This window comes from Syngnathus scovelli, chromosome 3, assembly GCF_024217435.2.
Source record: "Syngnathus scovelli strain Florida chromosome 3, RoL_Ssco_1.2, whole genome shotgun sequence".
Lineage (NCBI taxonomy): Eukaryota > Metazoa > Chordata > Actinopteri > Syngnathiformes > Syngnathidae > Syngnathus > Syngnathus scovelli.
This window is the reverse complement of record NC_090849.1, coordinates 12,490,884-12,514,815: the sequence shown is the minus strand read 5'-3', so window position 1 is coordinate 12,514,815 and position 23,932 is coordinate 12,490,884. Positions and strand designations below refer to the sequence as shown.

The 23,932-nt window shown below is 39.0% G+C and overlaps 2 protein-coding genes across 18 annotated transcripts in view; both read left to right on the top strand.

Moving 5' to 3' along the window:
- Positions 1-3,739, top strand: part of arvcfb (ARVCF delta catenin family member b) — a 143,124-nt gene extending 139,385 nt beyond the window's left edge. For all 17 annotated transcript variants that reach the window (XM_049762867.2, XM_049762869.2, XM_049762870.2 and 14 more), the window contains one exon: positions 1,058-3,739. Coding sequence is in view for 1 of the 17 variants with exons in the window: in XM_049762873.2 (XP_049618830.1) it covers positions 1,058-1,063 (6 nt within the window). In the remaining 16 variants the exon portion in view is untranslated. The remainder of the gene's footprint in view (positions 1-1,057) is intronic.
- Positions 3,740-4,629: 890 nt separating this feature from the next.
- txnrd2.2 (thioredoxin reductase 2, tandem duplicate 2) lies at positions 4,630-23,750 on the top strand. The gene is made up of 17 exons (XM_049762915.2): positions 4,630-4,747; positions 5,118-5,183; positions 5,276-5,332; positions 5,420-5,564; positions 5,999-6,073; positions 6,772-6,850; positions 7,100-7,162; positions 8,316-8,386; positions 12,099-12,118; positions 12,570-12,661; positions 12,734-12,908; positions 16,701-16,837; positions 18,306-18,401; positions 18,646-18,738; positions 21,267-21,338; positions 21,500-21,597; positions 21,677-23,750. Exons 1-17 carry the CDS (start codon positions 4,672-4,674, stop codon positions 21,798-21,800), a joined length of 1,539 nt encoding a protein of 512 aa, XP_049618872.1. The 5' UTR covers positions 4,630-4,671; the 3' UTR covers positions 21,801-23,750.
- Positions 23,751-23,932: the final 182 nt, after the last annotated feature.

The window sequence follows — 23,932 nt, the reverse complement described above, 5'->3', positions numbered from 1 at the left end:
GAAACACATTATAAATTACTTTCCTTTGATTTATGAATTATTTTGTCATTGCTCAAGGTGTGGGAAGGTACATTTATGGTCACACTTGTAACAACATGTAAATCATAAGGCGATATGTACAATTTGCAACTCAATAAATACGCACACACATACACGCGTCTGCACATTTAGTATTAGTGGTGACTGTCATTTTCATGTTCCAATGTCTCCATTTTGTTACTGTGTGGTTTATTACTCTACATTGCTGTTAGCCTGGTGTAAGTCTGTGTTTTACTTTGAGTGTTGTCTTCTTCATTTGTCCCCAATTCTTATTACTGACTAACTCACGTGTCCCAAATGTCATGTCTGACTTTCATTTGTTTCTCTACATGGCTAATCATCATCTTTTCATCTTCATCCTACTGCATCACAAGAAATTATATATTGTGGCAATGGTGGTATTTTGTATGAAAAAAAAATCTTTAAAAAGGAAACACGTTTTTAAAAATCATGGAGAAAAAAACAACAATGCTAGTATTATTTATTTGACTTCATTTAAAGTCTAAGAGCTAATCAACCTAATAACGTTCATATTTTCTCTTCTAGTGCCTCCATTTGTCCCACAAAAGCTCTGAAGGATTTGTACATACTGGTTAGAAGCATTTATTCACACCACAGTGTCAGTTTTGTCAGGTTTGAGCTAAATGATGATCTCTATATAGTGCTGAAAATTTATATTTGACCACCACCACCTGTTTGATTAATATTGCGTTGGCAGAATAAATCTTAAGCAGTGTAATCCACCTGTTTCCAACACTTCTGAGGGGGCTGCCATTTTGACATTCTACCACCCATTGCGGTCAACTGAAATTTATGTCAAAGGTAAAAAGTCAGAATGGCAGCCAACCGAGATGGATGAAAACAGCTGGATTGTTCTAATCTTTTCTACCAACGCAATAATTATCAGAACACCATGTTTAGACAAATGGGGGCATAAAACCTATAATTGTTATTTTTTACTTCACCACTGATGTATGTCCCCTAATATGTTTCTTCTTGTTTTGTCCATGCACTCCAGGCTTAAAAGAGCGACATAGTGACACTACAAGAGGATCTCTCACATCACCACTGCCATTTCATACGGAGCTTGAGCTTGAGATGAACTTTGTACAGATAGAGGATGAGAGTAATAATCATTATCAGGACAACAACTACCCAGCAGCAGCCAGCAATTTCGCTTTAAAAAGTAAAAAATAAAGATACGGAGTGACTGTTCCTACGACTTTTACATTTCTACATTGCCACTGGACAGCATGTGAATTCTTCAGTGTTGGCTGCTTGCTGAGATCTCCTGGTGACATCAAGGCTTTCAAGGTTGACAATGCAAAGGAATGGATTTGAGAATGGGAGGAAGGGACTGTGAAGGGGAAATGAATGTGTATTGAAAGCAAATCTGAGGCAAGAAGGAATACTTTGATTTTGGCTTTGTTCTAAAGCTGGCCGTTTGAAAAGATTGTGCGATTTTGTCCGAGTTATTTCAATTTGTTGTGTAGGTTTGGTATTTTTGATATGGGCGGTGTGGATTGGCTGATTGATTGATTGATCGATCGATCGATTGATTGATTCATTGACTGCGTCATTGGATGTTAGTTTTGGTTCAGGTAGGGGTGGTAAAATAGAGAAGCTGTAGCATAGCGGACAAACAGACACTTCAAAAGTCATCCAACCACAGCCCATTTGGTTCACTGTGTTTGAAGAAAACTGCACTGGAATGCTTTGGTATAAGAGGTTTATATTATAAAGTGAGGATTCTGAAAGTTGTGCTCTGGACAGTAGAAGGTGATGGATGGAAGGTGGGCATCGAATGGAGCAACATCTCAAAAATTACTTGATGTACAGAATATATGTCCTGTAAATGAAAAACACCTGCATGGATGGTCTTCAAGTGGTTGGAAAGCAGGCACCATAACATGACAACACAGTCGCTTAGGTTTTCTGCTCACTGGCTCTTTGATTTGTATAAAAGGAAATAAGGCATTTTGCTTAGAAAGATGGCAAAAAACACAATATGGTTGTTCTGTTAAAAAATATAAATCTGTTTTTTGTTTGGTCAACTTTTACAAACATGTACAGTATATTAGGGTCAAAAATGACAAAAAGGCCAATCTCTTAGTTGTATATTATTACCACATTGTTTGGAAAACACATTGGATTGGAAGGAGGTAACAACCACATAATTTACATGTGCCAAGTTACTTAGACCATTGCTTATTTATATATTGTAAGTAAAAAAGATTTTAAAAATGATAATTCATAAGGCAAAAAAAAAAAGTGTTTTATGACAACTTCTGCATTTGGGTGGAGGGTCAGAGGTCAAGAAAAAAATCCATTATAAATATAATTTTTACTATTCCTTTATTTTTACTGTGTTACAATCAAGCACTCATTAGTGCTTCTTAAAGTTAAATGTTCCTGTATACATGAAAAAAAGTGTACAGATGTTCATATTCTTTTAAAGTGCCATTTTGTGGTGATTTCAACTAATCCATTGACATGAGGCAAAAGAAAAGTAGAATGGACAAAAATCGTTCAAGGCAAACTGAAAGGTCACACTGTATAAAGTCAAGTATAAAAAGAGTCGTATAGAATATATTTTTTACAAAGTATCATGGTGGACAACTTTGACTTGGAAAAACAGAGTGACATAAAGTCAATTAGCCATTTCCCTCGTGCTTGGTAAGACCACTCACAAACGTGTGTGCTAATGTGTTCTCCAGCATCAGTCTATCAGTCAGCATATACTGGAGACGGAAATTCCGTATCACCCGTGTCACCCTCGCGAATGGCATGTGCCTGCATTGACGTTTTTCTTTGTGACGTGATTTTATACAAGCTTGCGTTTACACAATGTTTACAAAGATGTGTGTTGTGGTAAAATACAATAAACTACAAATAAATGTATAACTCTTAATTCCAGAAGTTAATACCATCTAATGCTACCCTGCATCCTTTTTTGTCCCCCCAGAATTGTGTGTTTTCATTTGGACAGTACTGAATTATCTTAAAAAAAAAAAACGAAAAAAAAACAACAACATTATGGGCTGTCTCTGACTGCCTCTGCAGCACCACAACCAAAGGAATTGTACTGAACATTTGTTAGTTTATTGGTTTTCTGGTTGTGTGACACATTGATTAAATAAAAAGCCACACAACTGTACTGTTAAATACTAAAGGACACAGGCACACAATGAATCAAACCTACCTGTGTAGATAGAACTGATTCAAGTTTGTCAAAATAATCTTGGTGTATACTCAGTAGCCAATGTGTTGTATGCCTATCATGTGCCTTAATCTTTTCCATGGTAGATACAGATGTGTGTTTTGTATACCTTCTTTCCCTTCAACTGCCATATCTCGAGAATCTGTCTAAATTCCTCCCTTCATCTCACATGTGTCATTGTCCCTCCCACGTGTTCCCCAAGTAGTTTAGATTGGCGTTGGGTTTCTGCCTTGTAATACATTGTATAATAAACTTTTACAAAAGTTAGTCATTCAAGATGATTAATTTTTTTTCCTAGAGAACTTCAGTTGCTAATACTTTAGTAGCGAGCAGAAGCGATGCCACAGTGACAGAATGTATTACTTTCATTTTACTAATACCCACATGCAAATACTATTAAGCTTGTTCAACATAATTGAAACATGATGGTTTGTAGAGTATATATTTGGTGTGTTTACAATAAATCATGCCTGGAAAGAATGTGCATTGGTTTTGTTTTCTGCCTGTCTAAATAATGCCTATTTTCAGCAAGTTTAATGCAGATATGAAGGGATTACGATTGGCAGCCATCTTATACTGCTACAATTAATTACAACTTTTATTTTCTTTACGCTGAAAATACTTATCAGTGTTTGTGTCATGTTGGGTTCCTTGTAGGGAGTATTGGGACTTAGGGAGCTTCTCAAAGAATGAGCTTCACTGTTTGCATCGACCATTCAGGGTATACTATCGCAGCCTCGTTAATCGAGACTTGCATAGGTTAGGTTTACGTTTTGCAGTGATTCCATCCCAGATGGGTTATGCTTTCATGTTATTCTTCATGGTTGTGACAACATGAGGCAGAAAAATCCAAACTTTGAGTGCACTGGCATAGGAGAATTTTTATAATTGCATACTTCCCAATGAAATGTGCATGTAGCGTTTCTCCCAGAATTATTAGTACAAACGTATGCCACAGTTCCATAATAGAGGCAGAAAATAACAAGAAATTGTTGCAGCAAAACCAATGTATTGAAGTAAGGTATTCAATAAGTGGCAACGTAAGATGGCCGAGAGGTGGTTTAGGTTTTCACGAAGGCGTGTAAGTTAGCATTGTTAGTATTGAAAATAATTATATAATAATATAGTAATACTAAAGGATTAAACTATTACATGTTTCAAAATAAAACATTTGTATAATCTGTGATGTAGTGTATAAAATATTGGAATTTTCAAATAATTACTAGTAATGGCTATTCCATAGCAATAGTAATAATTACTCTACCTAGGGTCGAAACAAATCAAAATGAGTGCGTGACCTTATTGGTTATTTTTTTTTTTTTTATATATATATCGTGTGTACTGTTTTCTTTTTTTAATCAGGCAATCCTTGAACACCACAGAAGAAATCGGGGTCCTTTCATAATAACAATATGTCTGCGCTCTGTAGAGGTAGACACCGTTGGAAACGAATCAATTGGTGTCATATTTTGTGCAGAAACTTGACAGGTAACTTTTTATTTTGTTGCGACTACGTGAGTACATATGCAATGCGTCTAAAAACACGTTTATTGGTATTTTGTTATCTTCGGCGTGGTAACAGGACTCCTAAGAGCCCTTTGCTGACCAGTGTTGTAATGGGAACACATACATATCGAAACAAACTTTTTAGATGATCATTTGGCTGCGTGAAGTGAATGCGTTCTATTGTAAACCAAAATACAAGTATGTTTAGTTACACAATAAAACAAACACTAAGCGCTTCTGCCTGGTTGTTTTACTGCCATTATGCGCTTTGAATGGTTTTATATTATGTTAATCAAATAATGTGTAGAAGAATTTGCTGTCATAGTAAGTTGTCTGGTTTTGCAACGCACAGGAAAGTATGACTATGATGTGGTCGTTATTGGAGGTGGCTCAGGGGGCCTTGCCTGCTCCAAAGAAGGTGAGCTCTGAAAGGAAGAAATGCATCTACTTGCTGTGCACAATTCATTTTGTCGAATAAGGATCTAACAAGATGTGTGCTGTTTCCAACAGCTGCACAACTTGGACAGAAAGTTGCTGTTCTGGATTATGTGGAACCCACTTTGAAAGGTGAATGCGTCCTACTACTACTCACATTTCTCATAACATTTAACATTTCTAAGGTATCAAATTGATTCGTGACACTTCTGCACACAGGCACCAAGTGGGGTCTTGGTGGCACGTGTGTCAATGTTGGCTGCATACCAAAGAAACTCATGCACCAGGCAGCTCTCCTTGGAACTGCAGTCAAAGATGCCAAAAAGTATGGGTGGCAGATCTCGGGACCAATTTCCCATGATTGGTAAGGTCTGGAATGATGTTTCATAATGATTGGTGTTTAATAAGCAAACCCACGAGTGATCTAACAGTGCCATCTAGGGACATTTTTGTGGTAATACACAAACAGAGTTTCCCAGTGGTGTGGCGTGCGACCCTTAGTGGGAGTAGCGAGCTAATGCAGGGTCAAGCGAGTTAAACCGGGGAAGCTATATAATGGAATTTTCAATAATTGTGTCAAAGTTAAGACAAATAAATAAATAAATACAGAGTAGGACGTGCTGAGAAAAATATGACCAATTTGCCATGAATTTATTCAAGCTTGAGTGATATATTTTTCAAATAAGGTCACGAATGACAAAAACAGCACCATCTAGTGCACAGGTGTCAAATGCTGCAGCAGCAAACCTAGTATGCATTATTTCAATAACAATTAACATATATGTTTGTGTGCTGCAGGATTACCATGGCTGAGGCTGTTCAAAACCACGTCAGGTCTTTGAATTGGGGTCACCGGGTCCAGCTCCAGGACAAGTCAGTGGCACATAATAATAATTAAAAAAAAAAAATGTCCGTATGTACTATAACTCAACTTTTTATTTTATTTTATTTTTTTAATCGACAATAATGTTAGCTCCTTTCACACAGCCCTTTTTAGATATTTTTCCACCGCTTATACCCAGCAAACTCAAGCCACAGCAGCTGTATAACATCACTCACAGCAATGTCCACTTTGGTGACGACTTCTGGATTAAAAGCATCAATTCATTTTTCAAGAATCAATTCATTTTTGCTGTGTGGTGCTTAACACAGGGCCCGGAAAGGAGATGACTCTTTACATTCGCAATTAAATAATAAGAAAAATATTTTATAGTTTTCCTTATGAAATAGCAAATGCTTTATTTAATGACAGAATTACTCCATAATCATTGCAATGTTCTGCAAGACCTTCATACCCCAATCTATGCCCCTTTACACTGCAAATCATTTTATTTCAATCATTATATTACATTGCTAATACTGTGTATTATCTAAATACTGCTGGCTTTTTTAAATATTGCTGATAAGGTGGGTCCTCTCTCTGAATTGCATTATATTTTTCTACTTGTCTTTGACTTTGTGTGAACAACGTGTACAGCATTGTATATGCTAAACTTTTTATACATATCAAGATGCAGAATGAATGACACAGACCTACAGTTCTGTCACTGTTGGGGTTGTTTGTTTTGCAGAAACGTGAAGTATCTAAACATGAGAGGCAGCCTCGTGGATGAACATACAGTCAAAGCAGTAACAAAAGCTGGGAAAGAGGTGGGCTGGCCATTTCTAAGAAATGTATGAATTAATATCGTAAAGCCAGTTCCTGAACCATTTTAGAAACTGTGGTGGAAGTGCAAATCATATTGACTCCTACTGGGAGTGACACTACCATTTTTTCCCTTAAAGGTTTAAGTGCCAAATGTTTTAGAGACCACTTGCCTTCATTTGACATTTCCTTGTTTTTTTTTGAAGGATATGACTGTGACTGTTTCTTTCACATCCTTATCCCCTCTGATGCAGATGACCCTGACTGCCAAGAACATTGTGATTGCTACGGGTGGCCGACCCAAAATCCCCTCAAATGTTGGTATCAGTTGATTAGTTATTATAGTTTGTTAGTATTGTTATTGAGTACTGTGAATAACTGTTTGCCCTCTTCCAGCTTTCTTCTTTTTTTTTTTTGGAAGCTTGTCACATTTGAAATTTCCCCATCATCTAACAAATTTAGATAGTGTATCAGTCATTACACAAATAAACACAAAATGACATTTCTAAATAAATATTTTATTTCTAAGGTAGAAAGAAATCCAAACCTACATGGCCCTGTGTGAAAAAGTGGTTGCCCCCTAATAACCGGTTAGACCACACTCAGTGGCAACAACTGAAGTCAAGCATTTTCTGAGGAGTTATTTTCCAGGCATGAATAGCCTTTTAAAGGCTATGCCACAGCATTTACACCAGATTGAATTCTGGACTTTGACTACTCCACTCAAAGCCCTATTTTAAGCCATTCAGTTGTTGACTTACTGTTGTGTTGTTGATCGTTGCCATGATGCAGAACTTGTGCTTCAGTATGAGGTCACAAACTAATGGCCAAACATTCTCACTAAAAGTATTGTGGTTTTGTTGCACCTCTTTGAGATCTTTTGTTTGTCTTTATTTTTCCAGACAGATTCTACATAGGCCATTACTTGCTTGAGCGGGTCTGTAGGAAATCAGGCTTGGGTCTGGTCGCACATTTGCATTCGTTAACAGCATTATTAGAAGCGTCAGATAGCTGGCACATTGTACTTAACTGTTAAGCAAATTTGTCGACATGGTGACAAGATGTATTTTTTTGTTTGACGAGATGTCTCTGCTGCATGTTTTTGGGGGCTGGCTTTCCTCTTCTGACTCTAACATGCTTGAGAACAAGTAGCTACTCGCCAAGTTGCAGGTCATCATTATAACAAACGCAGTATGGTATTAGTCTCACTGCTCTACGCTTGAGGTGGGCTGTCTTATTTGCTTCAGAAAAGACGACCCCAAAAACCCGATCATTTCAGCAAAATTGGATCGCAACTATTCTATACTTTCAATTCTTAGACATTTGGATGAAAGTGTGCCATTGATGGGGAAACTTGTCTCATTTTAAAAGAACTACAGAAAATCTTTAGGGAAGTAACCCTGTTCAGTTGGTTGGTGGATCTGTTTACAACTCTATATATTCATTGCACTATTTATAACTCTATTCCAGATTCCGGGTGCAATGGAACATGGTATCACCAGCGATGACATATTCTGGCTGAAAGAGTCACCTAGAAAAACGTAAGCATCAACTTCAGCAGCTCCATGAATATTGGCACCCTAGGTTAAGATGTTTAGCTTCTAATGATCTTAGTTTAAAAAAATAAAGTAATAGAGCACCAAAATGAAAAAAGGAAAATCCAACTTTTAATTCAAATGCAGCTTGATCCAGTTTTCTCTGAGTAAGCTTCTGCAATATAAAAAAAATGTATCTAAGGCTTTTACAATATCTTAATTCCACAAATTACTAGACATTGACCCTTGTTTTACTTAATCATGCACATATACTATTTTAGCTGTGCTTTATATGATATATGAAATTACAATATAAAATTATAGTAACTAAAAAAAACATTGCTTTTGAATTGTTATTCAACAATTATTTTTAAAAAAATCATGTGACAGGCCTTGACAGTAATAATGGGGTACACCCTTTAGAAAACATTGAAAATAATTTAGACAGGATTCAATTGTGGCGTGTCTTCTAATTGGCATGACCGGTGTCTTCAAACTTGTTATCAGTTAGTCGACCTATTGGGGTTTTCGCCCTAGCGGGGTCTACACCTTTGGTAAGGGTCCTCAAGTGCATAGGAGCTCATCCAACCAGTGTACATGTGCTTCGTGAACTTGTAGAAAGCATTCCACCAGGTCTGTGACTACAGGGTACCGCACTAGTACCACAATAATATGAGTTATCGGGGTCTCATTTGACCAATGTCACAGTTTGATCCACATTGCCGGCAGTAAGATTTGTTTCCAGTGAGGGGTAGACCCCATTGAGGTAGCCCTTTGTTACCAATTTTGTTCATAACTTCATAATTGATAATAGTTTTCATTACATGTGATTAATGATGACTTTTGTCAGATTCAGTTCATTTCTGTGACCACTGTGGGTTTTTCTTCCATTAACAAAGAGCAACCAACAATTTTGTCCATGTTTTATAGCTATGTTTAACTTGAAAACAAAAACAAGCATATTAGTGATAACTTGCTGCACGCACTGACGCTCAATCGCTGAGCCAGCACATCCCGTCACGTACTAGTGTCATTCATCAGTGACGTTTTTTTCCTTGTTTCTCATTTTTCTCTCTTCCTGTAAAACTGTCTTCACCTTGGCAATTCAGATTAGTTACAGGTATCCTGCCTTATACCGAACAAGCCCTTTAATCCGACCATTTAGCTTCTGTCATCACCTGGTTAATTGGTCTACCTCAGACGTTTCCTCTTGGCAAAGCACACAGACAGTGACTCGTGGTTGCGGTGTACCTGGGTCCCGCTGCTCGTTTGCGTCATGGTGACAGATACCATCGAGTACATTTCGATGCCGATTGCAGAAGTATTTGGAAAATAACACAATGTTCTATGATTTGGGCTTTTTGCAATGCCCCACTGAAAAACAAAACAAATATGATTAATATGTTGCTAAACGGTTAGCAAGAACCATTATTTCCTTTTTTGATGTGCTTCATAGTGAAAAAATATTTTACCATTACCCACGTAAAAGTTACGGTGGAATGTGTTGAATATCCGCACTGTTACCAGTCTTAAGCAATTAGCACTGGGGTATTCAAGTTTCTCAAACCCTCATGCATGTATCAAAATGAACCACTTAGAAATGCCACTTTGAGATCAGGATGTCATTTCATGGCACCTTTGATCTCCACCACCCTCGGGTCAGAAAGAGGAAGCGATAGTTTGATTTTCTTCCAGAAGGCTATAGCACCACACACACACTACTAAGAGGATGTTTTGCTGCAGAGCTGTCATGTGTGCAGGTGAGGTCAGACAGGCGCTTTCTGGAGGCGGAGATAGTGGGGGTGGGGGGGTCCAGGTGAGTGATCTGTGTCTAATGGGCCTTGGAGCACATTACACACCTGAGTGACATATCTTGCCTTACCCTGAAGGCAAGGGGAAAAACACAAGCACGTGGCAGTGAGACTTTTAAATGTGCAATGAATATGTTCCTGGACTCCAGAAAAGTATGTTGACAATGCCTTTAATAAATTGCAAAACTCACCATAAATGATACAGCGTAAAATAAATGATGACCTAAATACAGCAGACGCCGGCATCTGCCATTTATGTTTGGCGCAATTGACCGACATTTGAAAAAGCTGTTTCGGTAAAAGGTTTTGGGCACAATTACAACAAAGACTAAGTGGTAGGAGAACACTTCATTAATGAGACTATGTACATAATAAAGAGTAAGCTTTTTTACCTGTTCATCTTAAACCACTCAATATGTGATAAGTGAGTCTAGGCATTATACTGACACGAGACATTGAGGCTTTTAGAGGTTAATCTTAGCATGGACAAGGACGGGATTTGCTGCAGGCACTCTGAACTGCCAAGTACGTGCAGTCCTAAGGAAGGCACTCTGGTATAAACAAGTGAGAGCAGGTGATGGGCTTCACTCAGCAGACTTGTATGTGGACCTGAGCTCTGAACATGGTGCTCCCCATCCACAGGGATTACTTTAAATGGTAGCAATTAGGCCTCCTAACTGCCATGGATCTTAGGGTTGGATTAGACCTGTTATTTACCTGGACCACACACATACACACACCATATTAGACACTGTACACTCGCACAATCCAATGCAACTAGACACCCGGAAAGTAGTGTTTTGCCTCCATTTCCTGAAAGAAAAAAAAATTTATATATATATATATATATATAGTCTTTGTTGTTCGCAGCAGGGTTTGATGCCTCGCCTTTGGAAACCGCACGGTTTCACTGTAATCGTTTTGCCTTCCGAGTGTGTAAGGCAAGAAACTAACTAACTATTAAGGACTTGACAGAGTAGAGCTTCCCTGCTTCTCAGATTTCTCTCCTTTGCTTGATATGTCGGAAAAAGGTTAACGTTTTACTAACCAGAGTGGCATTAAATAATAAATACTGTACACTTGTTTTTGATGTTGTTTGCAGTGATGAACAACGGTGGTGTGTATTATTGAGACGTGTTTCTAATAATTTGGTTCTCTTTTAGATGGAACATACAAAATACAATACATAGTATACGCAGTGTTAAATAGGTAGTCTTAAAATATATATATTGATATATATAAACTGCGCGCTCTGTGGGACCAGAGGAACCGCAACCAATCATTGTCGGCGTGAATAATGTCAACGTCAATCGGTCAGTTAACTTGTCAATCAATTTGTTAGCCGTGTTTTTTGTTTTTATTTTTTTATTAAGCAAATGTGTAATATATATTGATGGATACTCGGAAGTGCTGGAGCCTATCCCAGCAACCTTTGGGCAGGGCAGGATACACCCTGAAGTACTTGACAGCCAATTGCAGGCCACATATACACAAACAAACATTCACACAAACCCAAATTGGAATGGTTAGTAGTTGGTTCATCATGCATGTTTCTGGAATATGAGGTGGTGGGGGGCGGCATGCAAGCTTCACACCATAATCCCGGACGGAGCTGGAATCGAATCTTGCACCTCTGAACATTGAGGCGGACATGCTAACCAATGTGACACCGTGCTGGCAGTATTATCTAAAATTCTGGAATTTTTTAAATAAAGGAAAACCACTGAGTTAAATAGTGTTTTCAAACTTTTGACTAAAAAATACGCATGCATGCACGCACACACACTCACGCACACCCCTACCTATTAAATATTTATATACAGTCTGTACATAAAGACTGTCATACACACGTGACCTTACAATGTCTTTCTATTACGCTAAATAGTCCTTTTTATTTGTGTTCACAGGCTTGTGGTTGGAGCGAGCTGTATCCTTTCCTGCCAACCAAAGTTGCATGTAAATAATCACTGCTTGTCAGTGCAAGGAATTATGCATTTGTAAACTTAACTTAAATGTACCTCTTGGCATCAGGGCAGTGTTGCATAAATAACCTGAAGTGTTTGTTTTTAACGTCAGTGTGCCAGATGGGAAAGCCTTTTAGTGTTTTTTTTTTTTTTGTTTTGTTTTTTTACAATGTAAAACACATATGATTGCCATATGTGAAACTACTGGACAATAAACAAAATGACATTTTTCCAAATACAGAGAACCACTGAGTGCTATTTAGGTTGCTACTGTTATGTGTTGTTTGGTGTTGTTTTTTGCTCTTTAGGCTGCCACCTTAAAACGCATGGACAGTAGACTGTATGATTTGACCCCACTTCTGGTATTACTTAACATGTATGAAAAACACAACAATTCCCTAACCTACTGCTTAGATGTAGCTCTGGAGTGTGCAGGCTTCCTTACAGGTATTGGCTTGGACGCGACGGTCATGGTGCGCAGCATCGCCCTCCGGGGATTTGATCAGGTATTTCGGAATAGACTAATGTCACGATGGGAATTTGTGTTTTCATCATTTCATCTTTTTTGCCTTTCACAGCAAATGGCAGCCTTGGTGACAGACTACATGGAATCTTATGGAACCAAATTTGTTCAGAGGTGTGTCCCCAAGAGAGTGGACAAACTTCCATCAGGAGCCCTGAAAGTGACCTGGACTGATGCTCTGACAGGCAACGAACACAATGATACCTACGACACTGTGTTATGGGCAGTTGGTGAGTACGTTATTGCATGTGGGTTTGTGGAATAGCTCGTACATTGTTTTGCAGCAGGGGATTAAATTTTATTCAATTGTGTCAATTTTCATAAATCGTGCTGCCTTATAACAACAAACCAATTGCCGATGGAATAAGGACAATTTACACAAATTAATCCAATAATGCGTTTAAAAACACAAAGGAGAAAAATATGTTTTGTGCCATTATTTGACCTACACTATCAGCAAGCTATTGTTTTCCTGTGATATACTGGTGAATCTGTCAAAAAGAGTGCCCCTCTCCCAGCCATAATCCAAGTTCATTGTCATTCTCAATCGAGTGCAGTGTCAGCAAATGACGGTGGAATCAAAGCTGAAAACAAAGTCATAAAGTCTGAGTGATGGAATAACCAGGGGAAGCGTTAATCACCCAGCAAGAGCTCATTGGCTCTCTGGTCGGAGTGGGGCAGAACCGGGCAGGATGCACCAAGGCACAGGGTCACTGTATTCCCCTCTTTGTTCTGCTTTTCCCGGATCATCCTGTCTGTGCCAACCCAGCGGAAACCAAACCCGCATCTGTCTCTGCCATCCCTGCCTGTGGACATTTGCGCACCAGCACTAGCAGCCATTTAACTCTGCTTATATCTTTTGTATCATGTGTCAGTTCACATTTTCTACCCTATCAGCCTAAAGATTAACCCAGCACAGATGACATGAGGCCCACTGTCACCACTTTAGCCTTTAAATCATCCAAATATCTCATGACTAACCTTTTCAAGGTCTCTCTTTATTATGTCATGAGTATTTTTTTATGTGGTGATGAGAGAGTGCTTTGCCCATCTGCGTGTGACAGTAACAAGGATGTGCGTGACCCTGCAGTCGCAGTGACGTTTGCCATTTCCTTTTGTGGCCAAATTCCCACATCATCTCGGCGTGAGACCGTCGGCGTGGGCCTTATTTGCATTGAATTCTGGAAACAGTTTGTATTGTCACATGGGTGAGCTGCGGTGACCTTTATATTTCCTTTCTACTTTTGACTCGTTTAAACGCAGCCAAGTGCTAGACTGCTTATGGCCCAATAAAACAGTCAAGCAGACAACTTAAGTGTCCCCGAGTGCAAAACGCTTGTATGTATTTTAGAATCTTGTGTGTTTTTTTTGGGCAACTTGGGCATATTGCTGCCTATCATTAAGTAAAGATTTCAATTTTTTCTTTCTTTTGATGGGCTTTTCTTGTGATGTAATTTCCAAAGTGATGACTAAGTTGAAAAATGTGATAATCATCATGAACTGGATCTTACAATTAAATAGGAAAGCCATCCACATACTACATACACAGGAACATGCAGCGCAAAATACATACACAAAGCGCCTTTATCAAATTCTGGCTGTGCTTGCAGAATAAAGATGAAGACTCTGCCAAAGAATTTCCTCATGTAGGACAAATAAAGGATTACAGTATCTTATCTTATTCTCCAAATTGAACATGCACACTTGGGGTTAAATAACAGGGCAGCTATGGCAGAGTTGTTAAGCTCATCACCTGCCATTGTGGAAGAAGATGGAGACGGTGTGGTGATGGACCATCCATCCTCAACAACTCCCCACCCAAGGCACGAAATTATCAAATATTCCAACATTTTAAAGTAACTCTTCCCAGAAGAGCTGACACTGTTATAACTGTAAAGGAGAGACAAAATCCCGTGTTTCCTTCCGTTTTAATTTTCTGTAATAGCCAGGTGTTGCAACACTTATTATTTTAATGTATACGTGGTGAACTGCTGGATCCATGCTTTTTTTTTTCTCCTTCTCCAATTCAGTGAGAAAACAGAGCAGAGCTTAGGCCCTTTGATCCCTGCATGTACGGCTTATGAGTATGAGGCCACTTCCGTTTACTGCGACCTTACACTATAGAGGCCAGGCAGGTTTCAGGCCTCTTTGGGGTGATTAAAGGCCCGAGGGGTCCGAGGGACTGTATCACCACTGTCTAACATCCTATCCCCCAGCCATGCATCCCTCCACCTTTCCCCTGTTCCTTCCTGCATACATGGCCGCTCCCTTGTCCAGGTGCAATACACCAGGAAACAGAACATTTCCACTTCCTGTGGACAAGCAGACATTGGAATTGGCTTTTCCGCCTCAGTGCACACCACAGTACTCTGGAATATTATTCAAAGAAAAAAAAACCTGTGTCAGGGATGGGCAACTTCAATGAGTGGGTCACATTTTTTTATCTGCCCAACTAGGGGGCCATATTGGACTAGACACTTCCTACCCAGATTGATGACAAAAATGCCATTTGAATTATAGACAAATTACATGTTGGACCACAAATAGAAAAGATCCTCATGGTAGTTACGTCCTTTGAAATGCATTGGGAAACTTCAGAAACTCTCGTGCAGCTACTGAGTTGTGTGCTGTGCTTGAACAAATTTGCTGCAAACTAAAATTATGCCACATATTCTAGCCATCTTGTTAGCTTCAATGTTTGTTTTGCTGCTTTGATCAATGTCTTTGTGCACTTGAAAAAGAAAACGAGAGCTCCCTATCCTTTTCACTAACAAAATGTTTAAACATACACACGATAGCAGTTTTGTGCATTATTTGCAGTCCATTATCTTGCCAGTCAGTCGGGTCTTAATTGATCTGCATGTTAAAATCTTTTTTGGCTTGAACATTGAAGTTTGTTTTTAGCATCCTGTATAATCTGCTGGCCCCAAGAAAAACAATGCCATACTTCCCATTTGTCTTTGTTCATTTAATTGATCAGATAAGTGTTCATTTTTTTACTCATGAAGGTTTATTGTTGCTAATTAGCCTAGCCATCTGGAAGCTTCCTTAGAATGTCACAACAGGCATTGTTCAACGTGTGTCTGCATGGGCATGTACTCCATCCAACCAAGTCTCTTATCAATGTTGTGTCCTTGGCATACAATGTGGTCACTCTTAAAGTGGAGCTACAGACAGGAAGCCCCAATATGGAAGGGAATAGACTTAACTTGGCAATTTTCTAATGTTTTTTTTTAGCATGTTCCCTAATGAATACAAGAAAAATGTCAATAATTTTGCTCTAGTACATTATAATCTTCTGGTGGATTCGAGACCATACGAGGGTACAAACAAGTTACTTTAATGAGAATACTGGATATGTTATCAAATCAACTTTTCCAGCACTGTATATTTGAAGTAGTCTGTAAAATTGGAAGTTACATATTTGGGGGGAGAAATGTCTTACTGCCTTCACCCCCTTTTTTTTTTCTTCAGCCACCCATGTTGTGGAGTAGACAGGTCCCTGTTGTCCCCCAGTCTGGGGGAGAACGTTGTTCTTTGGCTCCAGCCAGGAAAAGGATCTCGGGGGTTTGTTATTTTTGCTTTCCGATAGCATCTACATGTGTACCTCAGACTTGGGTGTTTATTATGCTGCCTTGACTAGTTTTGAGGAACTACGTTGAGGAGGAGGGTGGGGACTATGTGGTCAATTCGCCATCACCATAGAGATTCCGTGTTGACTGCATCAGTCGCCGGTCCCCTCGGAACGTCACACATCACATCCTTGATTTCTGATTGAGCTGTCTTTATCTTTTTTTTTTTTTTTTTAAATTATTATTATCCAAATTTTTTACATTATAACTTCTGTTTATATATATTTTTTTCATTTAATACAATCCAAATAGATTATAGCCATTGCAATACGTAATGGGAGTAAGTGCGTTTTGCTATACTGTAATGATGTTTGCCTCCAAGCAGACATGTCAGCAGTGTTTCTTGATCACTCAGCACAATTTCTAATGATGTCTTTATGTTTACTGCAGGTAGAGCTCCAGAAACAAAAGCTCTAGGTCTCGACAAGCTTGGTGTACAACTCAACAAGAAGACTGGGAAGATCATTGTTGGTGTGAATGAATCTACCTCTGTGCCAAACATCTATGCTTTTGGGGACATAGGCCAGGTATGCATTCCCACCAAATCCTCTGCCTCTTTAAAAAAAGAAAAGAAAACATTACCATCATTTTTAAAAAGAATACAAACCCAACACTTAAATTCAGTTGAATGCCAAAAGGGCATATAGGTATTAAACAGCAGCTTTTCGGTTTTCATTTTCTTTCTTCTTTGACTTTAAACAAATGACGTGTTTATCTTAAAATTGGACCAAAAAGTGCAAAAGTTCAAAAACAAGAAGTGCAGTGAGTTCCAAGGGTCAGGAGCACCTCTCCTAAAGTTCAACGAAAATGTTAACAAATAAATAGTTCCTTAATCTTTTATCAAATATATATACGTAATTGAAATGTCAATCTTTTACACAACTTTGCTTAAAGTTCAAAAATAAGTGCAGCATCGCTTATAAAGTTAATTGTGCTGTTTGACGTTGAATTTATTAAACCATTCCCCTACAGAACAAGGCATGAGCACAAAGATTATCTTGAAATATGAATATAAGAGAATTTACAATTGAGGTCAAGTTTTGACTGTGACTCACGCGAGTTTCTTGAACCTCACTGCTTATTATCAGGATTATTATCAGTATAATTTGTAAAATCTGCCAAAACCAACCAAAAATCACAGATTACATTATCTATTTTTCCTGCATTAAAATATGACTGCAAGAGGACAGGAGAAAACAAACAACACAATTCAAATAATAAATAAATGTGACAACATGATAGATTGGCCCCTGTAAATTTGTGTGCATTCTATTCAACCTATAATTTCTCACTGTGGGCCTCTTTAAAAGCATTTATACTGCTGCTGCACTGTTTTCAAGCTGGACCATGTAAATACTGGTTAGTTGTAGCTGCTGTAATGTCGGTGTGGCCTTTTTTTTTTTTTTTTCCCCGCAACAACACAAACAGCTGTGTGCTTCCTTCCTGTCTCCCAGGACTCATGATGACACGCACACACACTCATAGTCTCCTTTGACAGACAGCTTGCTTTGATGAGTTGTGCTTCACGCCAATCTGTCTGTCATCTTGTCACCGCAGAAGGAGGCTTGTTTTTTTTTAAGCAGAAGTTTGATATCTTGCTCTAGTTGTCCACTGCATTTCTTGTTTTCATTTCTTCTCATTGCCAAATGAAGTGCCAAGAAATGCATTAAAATGACAAAAGCTATCTGGTATGTAAACGGTTGCACATCAGAGACATTTGCAGAGGGTGCAGAAGATGTTTATGACAACAGGATATGTAGTGGAAATTTAACAGGTCTAAGTCATGCCTTTAAAATTGCCCCGCAGCCCTACTATTTCCTGCACTCGTCAGATGTCTGTCTGTCTGTGTATCCATGTCTGTATTTTTATTTGCTTTGGCTCACATTCAGAACAATACGCCATTAACCTTGGAGAAGTGAAATTTGTATGCAACGACAATTTACAATGGGACGTTTACAGGTACACTGAAATAAGCGAGGCGGTCTTCTGTTTCAGGGTCGTCCTGAATTAACACCCACAGCTATTAAAGCAGGAAAACTCCTTGCCCGCAGACTAGCTGGCCACGGCACAGAGCTCATGAACTATGATAATGTGAGACATCTATCACCTCTTCTTCATTTAATACTGTAGTGTGTAATAATTTCAAGCACAAAAGTGAAAATTCTGCATTGACAAAGTTAGGATTGTTTTTGATTGATACTGTCTTGTTTAGTTGTCACATTGTACTTTCAACTAAACTAGAAATGCACGGCAAAGTCTAGATTGCTATTAATCTTTGTACTGGTAGAGAGAAATAATGAATAAACTCAGAACCCCCCCCTTTCTTTTCTTGTAGGTGCCAACTACTGTGTTCACCCCTCTTGAATATGGCTGTGTGGGCCTATCTGAGGAGGAGGCTGAAATCAAGCATGGCAAAGACAACATAGAGGTAAGAGCAGAATAGGAGACTTGGAATGTCCCAATGTATTGTTGGTTACAATTGCAAGCAAAGCACTTAAAGTCCAGTCAGTGAATTACTTGAAATGGTAAAAAGTAATCTAAATGGTGTATTGCCAGAAGTTAAAAAACAAACAAACTTCAATTCTGAATTATACAGAAGAAAAAAAATGCACCATCTCTAGACTTATAAAATGTGCAACCCCAGTTAAAAAAAAGACAATTTTTAGAGGGGAAGTAAAAAAAAAAAAAAACGGCTGAATTAATTTATTTGCACGAGTGTGCACACCATCTTTAAACTGGGGATGTGTCTGTGTTCAGATTTAAGATCATTTTTGTCAGAATTCCCTTTACCTTAACTAATGCTCCAATTCCAGCTAAAATCATGATGCTGACACCACCATACTATAGGCATGGTGTTCTTTTGGTAATGGGTTGTGGCCTTCATTGTACTTTATAGCTCTTGGCTGCCTCCCCAAGCAATTTTCTTCACGGCTTTTCATCAATTTTGGAAAGTTGTTCACTTGTTGATAAAGTGACTTTGTGCCATGTCAGTTGTTTTTGTTGTTGTTGTTTTTTCCTTCCCCTCTCGAAAATATATATTATAGGTCACATGAATTTCAGAGAAATATTTTTTTATAAATATCTGATGGATGTCATGTATTATATAAGGTGCACCATTTGCTCAGTCTGCCTGTATTTTGCATCGGGTACAGAAGGTTGGAGGTTGGAGTTTCACTATGTTTTACAAATGTGGACTGTTAATTTGTTTTGGTTTTCATTGTTTCTACTATTCTCGTTGGATCGATTTGTTTATGACCTTTTAAATTGAATGTACTATGTGTGTCTAAGATGTACAGTCAAGATAAAATGTTGGGCTTGACTCTATTTAGTGTATTTGCAACAGGGATAGGCCAAAAGTCTGGCCCAAAATTATTTGAGCTTGAATAATAGTATCTATACCAAAGGTGCTATACTCATTATGATCAAAGTCTTTGCGCAAGTGGGGGGAAAAAAATCTATTTTACTATTTTCTTCTCCAATTCTTTGGCATGAGAAATGTAACGTAATAGCATGTAATATTATCTTACTTGGCAAACTACTTAACACATCAGTCAGAGCTTGATCACAATTCAGTTCCCTCTCAACATTGGAGAAATTAAGCAATGTGACGCTCGAAAACATAAAACTTAAATGTTTTTGTTTTGTTTTTCACTTCTTTCTTTACATAATAACATGGAGGTCTTCATATTGTTGTCTGTCTTTGTTATTCAAATTGTCTTTTATACTGTAAATTTGATTAGGGTTCGGGGGGGGTGTCTAAAAATCCGTCATCCGTGCACAAGCAACACTTGCCAGGATTGTCAGATTCTGTTTCCTCCATCCAAGATGAAAAAAAAAAAAAAAAAGGCAGAGCGAGAATTTCCCGTAACTCCTAAAAACACAAGCAGTACTAAAACAAACAAGTGTGTTTTCTGTACTCGCGTACGTGAGCAGGTTGCCAGATGCCAGCCGACACCTGCACAACAGCGTGGATAAATGGTTTAGCCGCTAAGGTGGGGCTCTTGGCAATGAGTGACAGGCGAGCAGGAGGCCTGATTGAGGTGTGTGCGCGGTGTTGACAGGCATGCTTAGATCTTAGGAGGAGCTGCTGCGCTGGCCCCCCTCTACAGCTGCATGCTCCTTCAAACTTGTGTTGGCACGCTCGCCCATTGAATTAAACGCATTAAACACACATTGTCAGTCCTCGGTTTGAAATCTGTCAACGTAACGAGCAACCGGGATTTGTTTTCCTAGTTGTGCTTCTCTTTTCAATATTAACATCACCATGTTGAGATGAATTTGTGTACCAACGCAATGTTAAATCTTTTTGTTGCAATACTGTTTTCTTGCTTTACTTACACACGAGAGACAATATTTACACAATATGAGATCTTCATCGCAGTTTTTTTTTCTCCTTGACTAGTAAGGGAAACAAAAGCATGAATATATAACAAAGATAGTGATTTGTTGTTACATGACAAGAGAAAAGGTGGCATGATTCAGTAATGGCATCCTGCATCACATCTTACATGTCTATGCTTTATCTTTTTTTTAAATATTTTATGCACTGGTAAATTTTCATCTGCAATTTTGACTGTCCTCACATACACTGTCCAAAAATTATTCTACTCTCGGGTGTGCAAATGGGCTGTAAAAGTTTTTTCATAACATCACATAAGCCATGGGTTTAAATACATGACATTTTATTTTAAGAGCCCTTGATCAAAGGTTGGTATATTGTTTGTTAATAGTCTAATTGTGTACAATAGGTTAATAACAAATTTACAAATCCTTGACCTCATTATGTGTTTTACAGCTGTCTGACAATTAGTTACTATTCCTGACACCCTGCATAGGATTGGCAGTGTCACAGATGCCCCCTAAAATTGACCTTAATATGACGTCATAAATTCCGCAAGCACAGCAAACTATGAGGCATTTGGTCCTTCAAATTGTCTTTTTTATGCCTCTCTGCAGGTTTACCATGCCTTCTACAAGCCTCTGGAATTCACTGTGGCAGAGCGTGATGCTACCCAGTGTTACTTGAAGGTAGGCTTAAAATACATAAATTGCTTTGGAAAGGAGAATGCTCGCCCTCAGCTCGGCTTACAGAAGCACAACTTCAAGGAAGCTTCAAGAGAGCTCCATCCAAATCATAATGGCTTGTTGGAAAAACAACCACTAACACCGCAAGTTCCCTGTCATCTCAGGTGATATGCGAGCGGCATGGTGACCAGAAGATCTTGGGTCTGCACTTCACGGGTCCAAATGCAGGAGAAGTCACGCAGGGCTTTGCCATGGGCCTCCAGTGAGTTACTAAATGCTTTTATTTGTAGAATATGACATCTGATATAAATGAATAAAGTGACAATGTGTATGTTTCGCAGGTGTGGTGCCACATATTCGCACCTGTCGGGGACAGTGGGGATCCACCCGACCTGCGCCGAGGAACTAACCAAGGTCAATATCACCAAACGTTCTGGACTGGATGCCACAGTCACCGGTTGCTGAGGTTAAAGCCCCGGTCTCTGAACACAGAGCACACAGGCTAGAAATAGGTTAGTTGTGTCCAAATTATAATTCTGGTTCAGCCTGCTCTTTCCTACTCATCCATCTAATTGTAGTGTATGGTATATCAGTCACTAACTGTTGGTAGTCAAGTGTATATTACAGGGATTACTTTTTTTTAAAGCTCACCATTATAATGTATTGTTGCCAGTTGAATCAGTATATTCTCATGGTGCAAAGTTTCTAAATCAGATTTACAAAAGCCTCGGCCGCAGAGAGACTTTTGAAGGAAAGACTCATAAATCAAGATTAAACCCTGTTCTCAGGGTGTCGTTGAAATTATGCAAGAAACACAGCAGGTTCGCACATTTTTCTTAAAATATATTCTCCAAATATTGTTGTTACTGTGGCTGTACTTCCTGTCCATTAGTCTTTAAGGTGACACATACCAAAACGCCCCCCCCCCCCCCGCACCCCCTTCTTACACTCCTCCCTCTATGACACTGATGGATGGCCCCTGGCCCGTCGCCGGAGTGACACCGCCCCATTTCCCACAAAGAGTCGCTGGTCAGTTGGTCAGGCATCCTGGAAAGACTTGACCAGAGAGATGGGCCTCTCGTACGGTTTAGAAGCCTCTCCTTATCATACCAAACTCTCTGACGCGACATAAAACAATACCGCAGAACGGTAAACATCTGCAGGCTGAGAGCATCCAGCAACACTCTGTGGGCACCACTGCTTGAGCAGCTCTGCAAATGCTGTCTTACTCATTGTTACCCAAAGGTGGCACTATTGCCTGCTAATTTTCATCCAGAGTGGGAAAAAAAAAGGATAAAGTTGTCACCAGATAAAACCTAAACTCTACTACATTTGTCTTGTAGGTTTAATTCCCTTAATCCCCCACAAGTGATATGCTTTTTGTTGAAGTTGGAGAGTAGACTGGATTGATTGGTGCTCCAACCGCTAAAGCTTATCTCGCGTATTTACATGGATGGAAGGTTCACGCTCAGTAGTCATCACCTTCTGAGATAAGCTAAGTTGTTTATATCAATAGCCGTAATAGCAGATAAAAGAGTTTGCCAAAGTGCCCGAATGTTTAACCTGCTGACTAAACTGGAATTTCTCATTGTGGCTTATTGAGTAGAAGGGGAGGAGTGCCCAAACTGGGTTGCTACACAAATTTGGGGGCTGAAATGGTGGGTGTTAGTTTATTTTTAATCTGCCCGGTCTGATTAATGATTCCGATGAGGGGAGTGACAGCGTGCCTGGCGATGGAAAAAGAGAGAGCAGGCTACCAGGTTTATTTGGACCTGGCCTGGGAGAGAATGAGCTGAATTTCAGCTGGGTTGGGGAAGGATGGGGAGGGGGATTCCTGTGTGCTCTGTTCAGGGCCCGAGTGCTGACAGAAGAACCCTGACCTCCGCTCAGCAGGAACAGCTTGACTCTATCACTCTGAGGACAGAGGGCTCATGTGCTCTGGTGCCGCGAGTCGGTTTTGGATGAAGGGGGTACCGATGACCGCAACACCGAGCTGATAATTGAGTCTATATTCCTGTGCTTAGCAACACGGCGGATCAGGGTTCAACATTTCAGGTAACCAGCTAATGATGACCTGCACTAAAACCCAAAACTGGGGAGTGCTGGGCTGATGTCTCTTGGTTGCCAACTTCAACTTCAAACGTTGTAAAAAAAAAAAAAAGAGAAATCTCATTTTCCATGAAAACTTTGTGTTATGAAATGTATATGTAAAGTAATAACACTGGCATGCATAGTGGTTATATTAAGGTTGTGATGTCCACTGATTATACGTGTACATAGTACATGCATGTACATACAGTGTGCAGTTGTCTAAATTATTGTATAATTACCATATCCCATGAACAAATAAAATATTTCAACAGCTCATTGATAACTAAAGAGGTTGTAGGAAAATAATAATCATGTATGCTCTAATTTATGTCTGAGACTTATTTCCCACCCGAAAAATGAAAAGTACAAAAAAAAATGAATAAGTGGGGAAAAAAAATGCCCTTTAGGCAATGAAATCAGCATATGTCCAAATGTTTTCCATTTCACAAGTTTAACAGCTCAACAAGATTCATATGTTGAATTGTGAAACCAGAAAGAGCCCTGAA

Coding starts and splice junctions, on each gene's coding strand:
- txnrd2.2 (XM_049762915.2), top strand. CDS start 4,672: ATGTCTGCGCTCTGTAGAGGTAGACACCGTTGGAAACGAATCAATTGG. Junction 6,851..7,099: donor TAACAAAAGCTGGGAAAGAG/GTGGGCTGGCCA, acceptor CCTCTGATGCAG/ATGACCCTGACTGCCAAGAA. Junction 16,838..18,305: donor CTTTTGGGGACATAGGCCAG/GTATGCATTCCC, acceptor CTTCTGTTTCAG/GGTCGTCCTGAATTAACACC.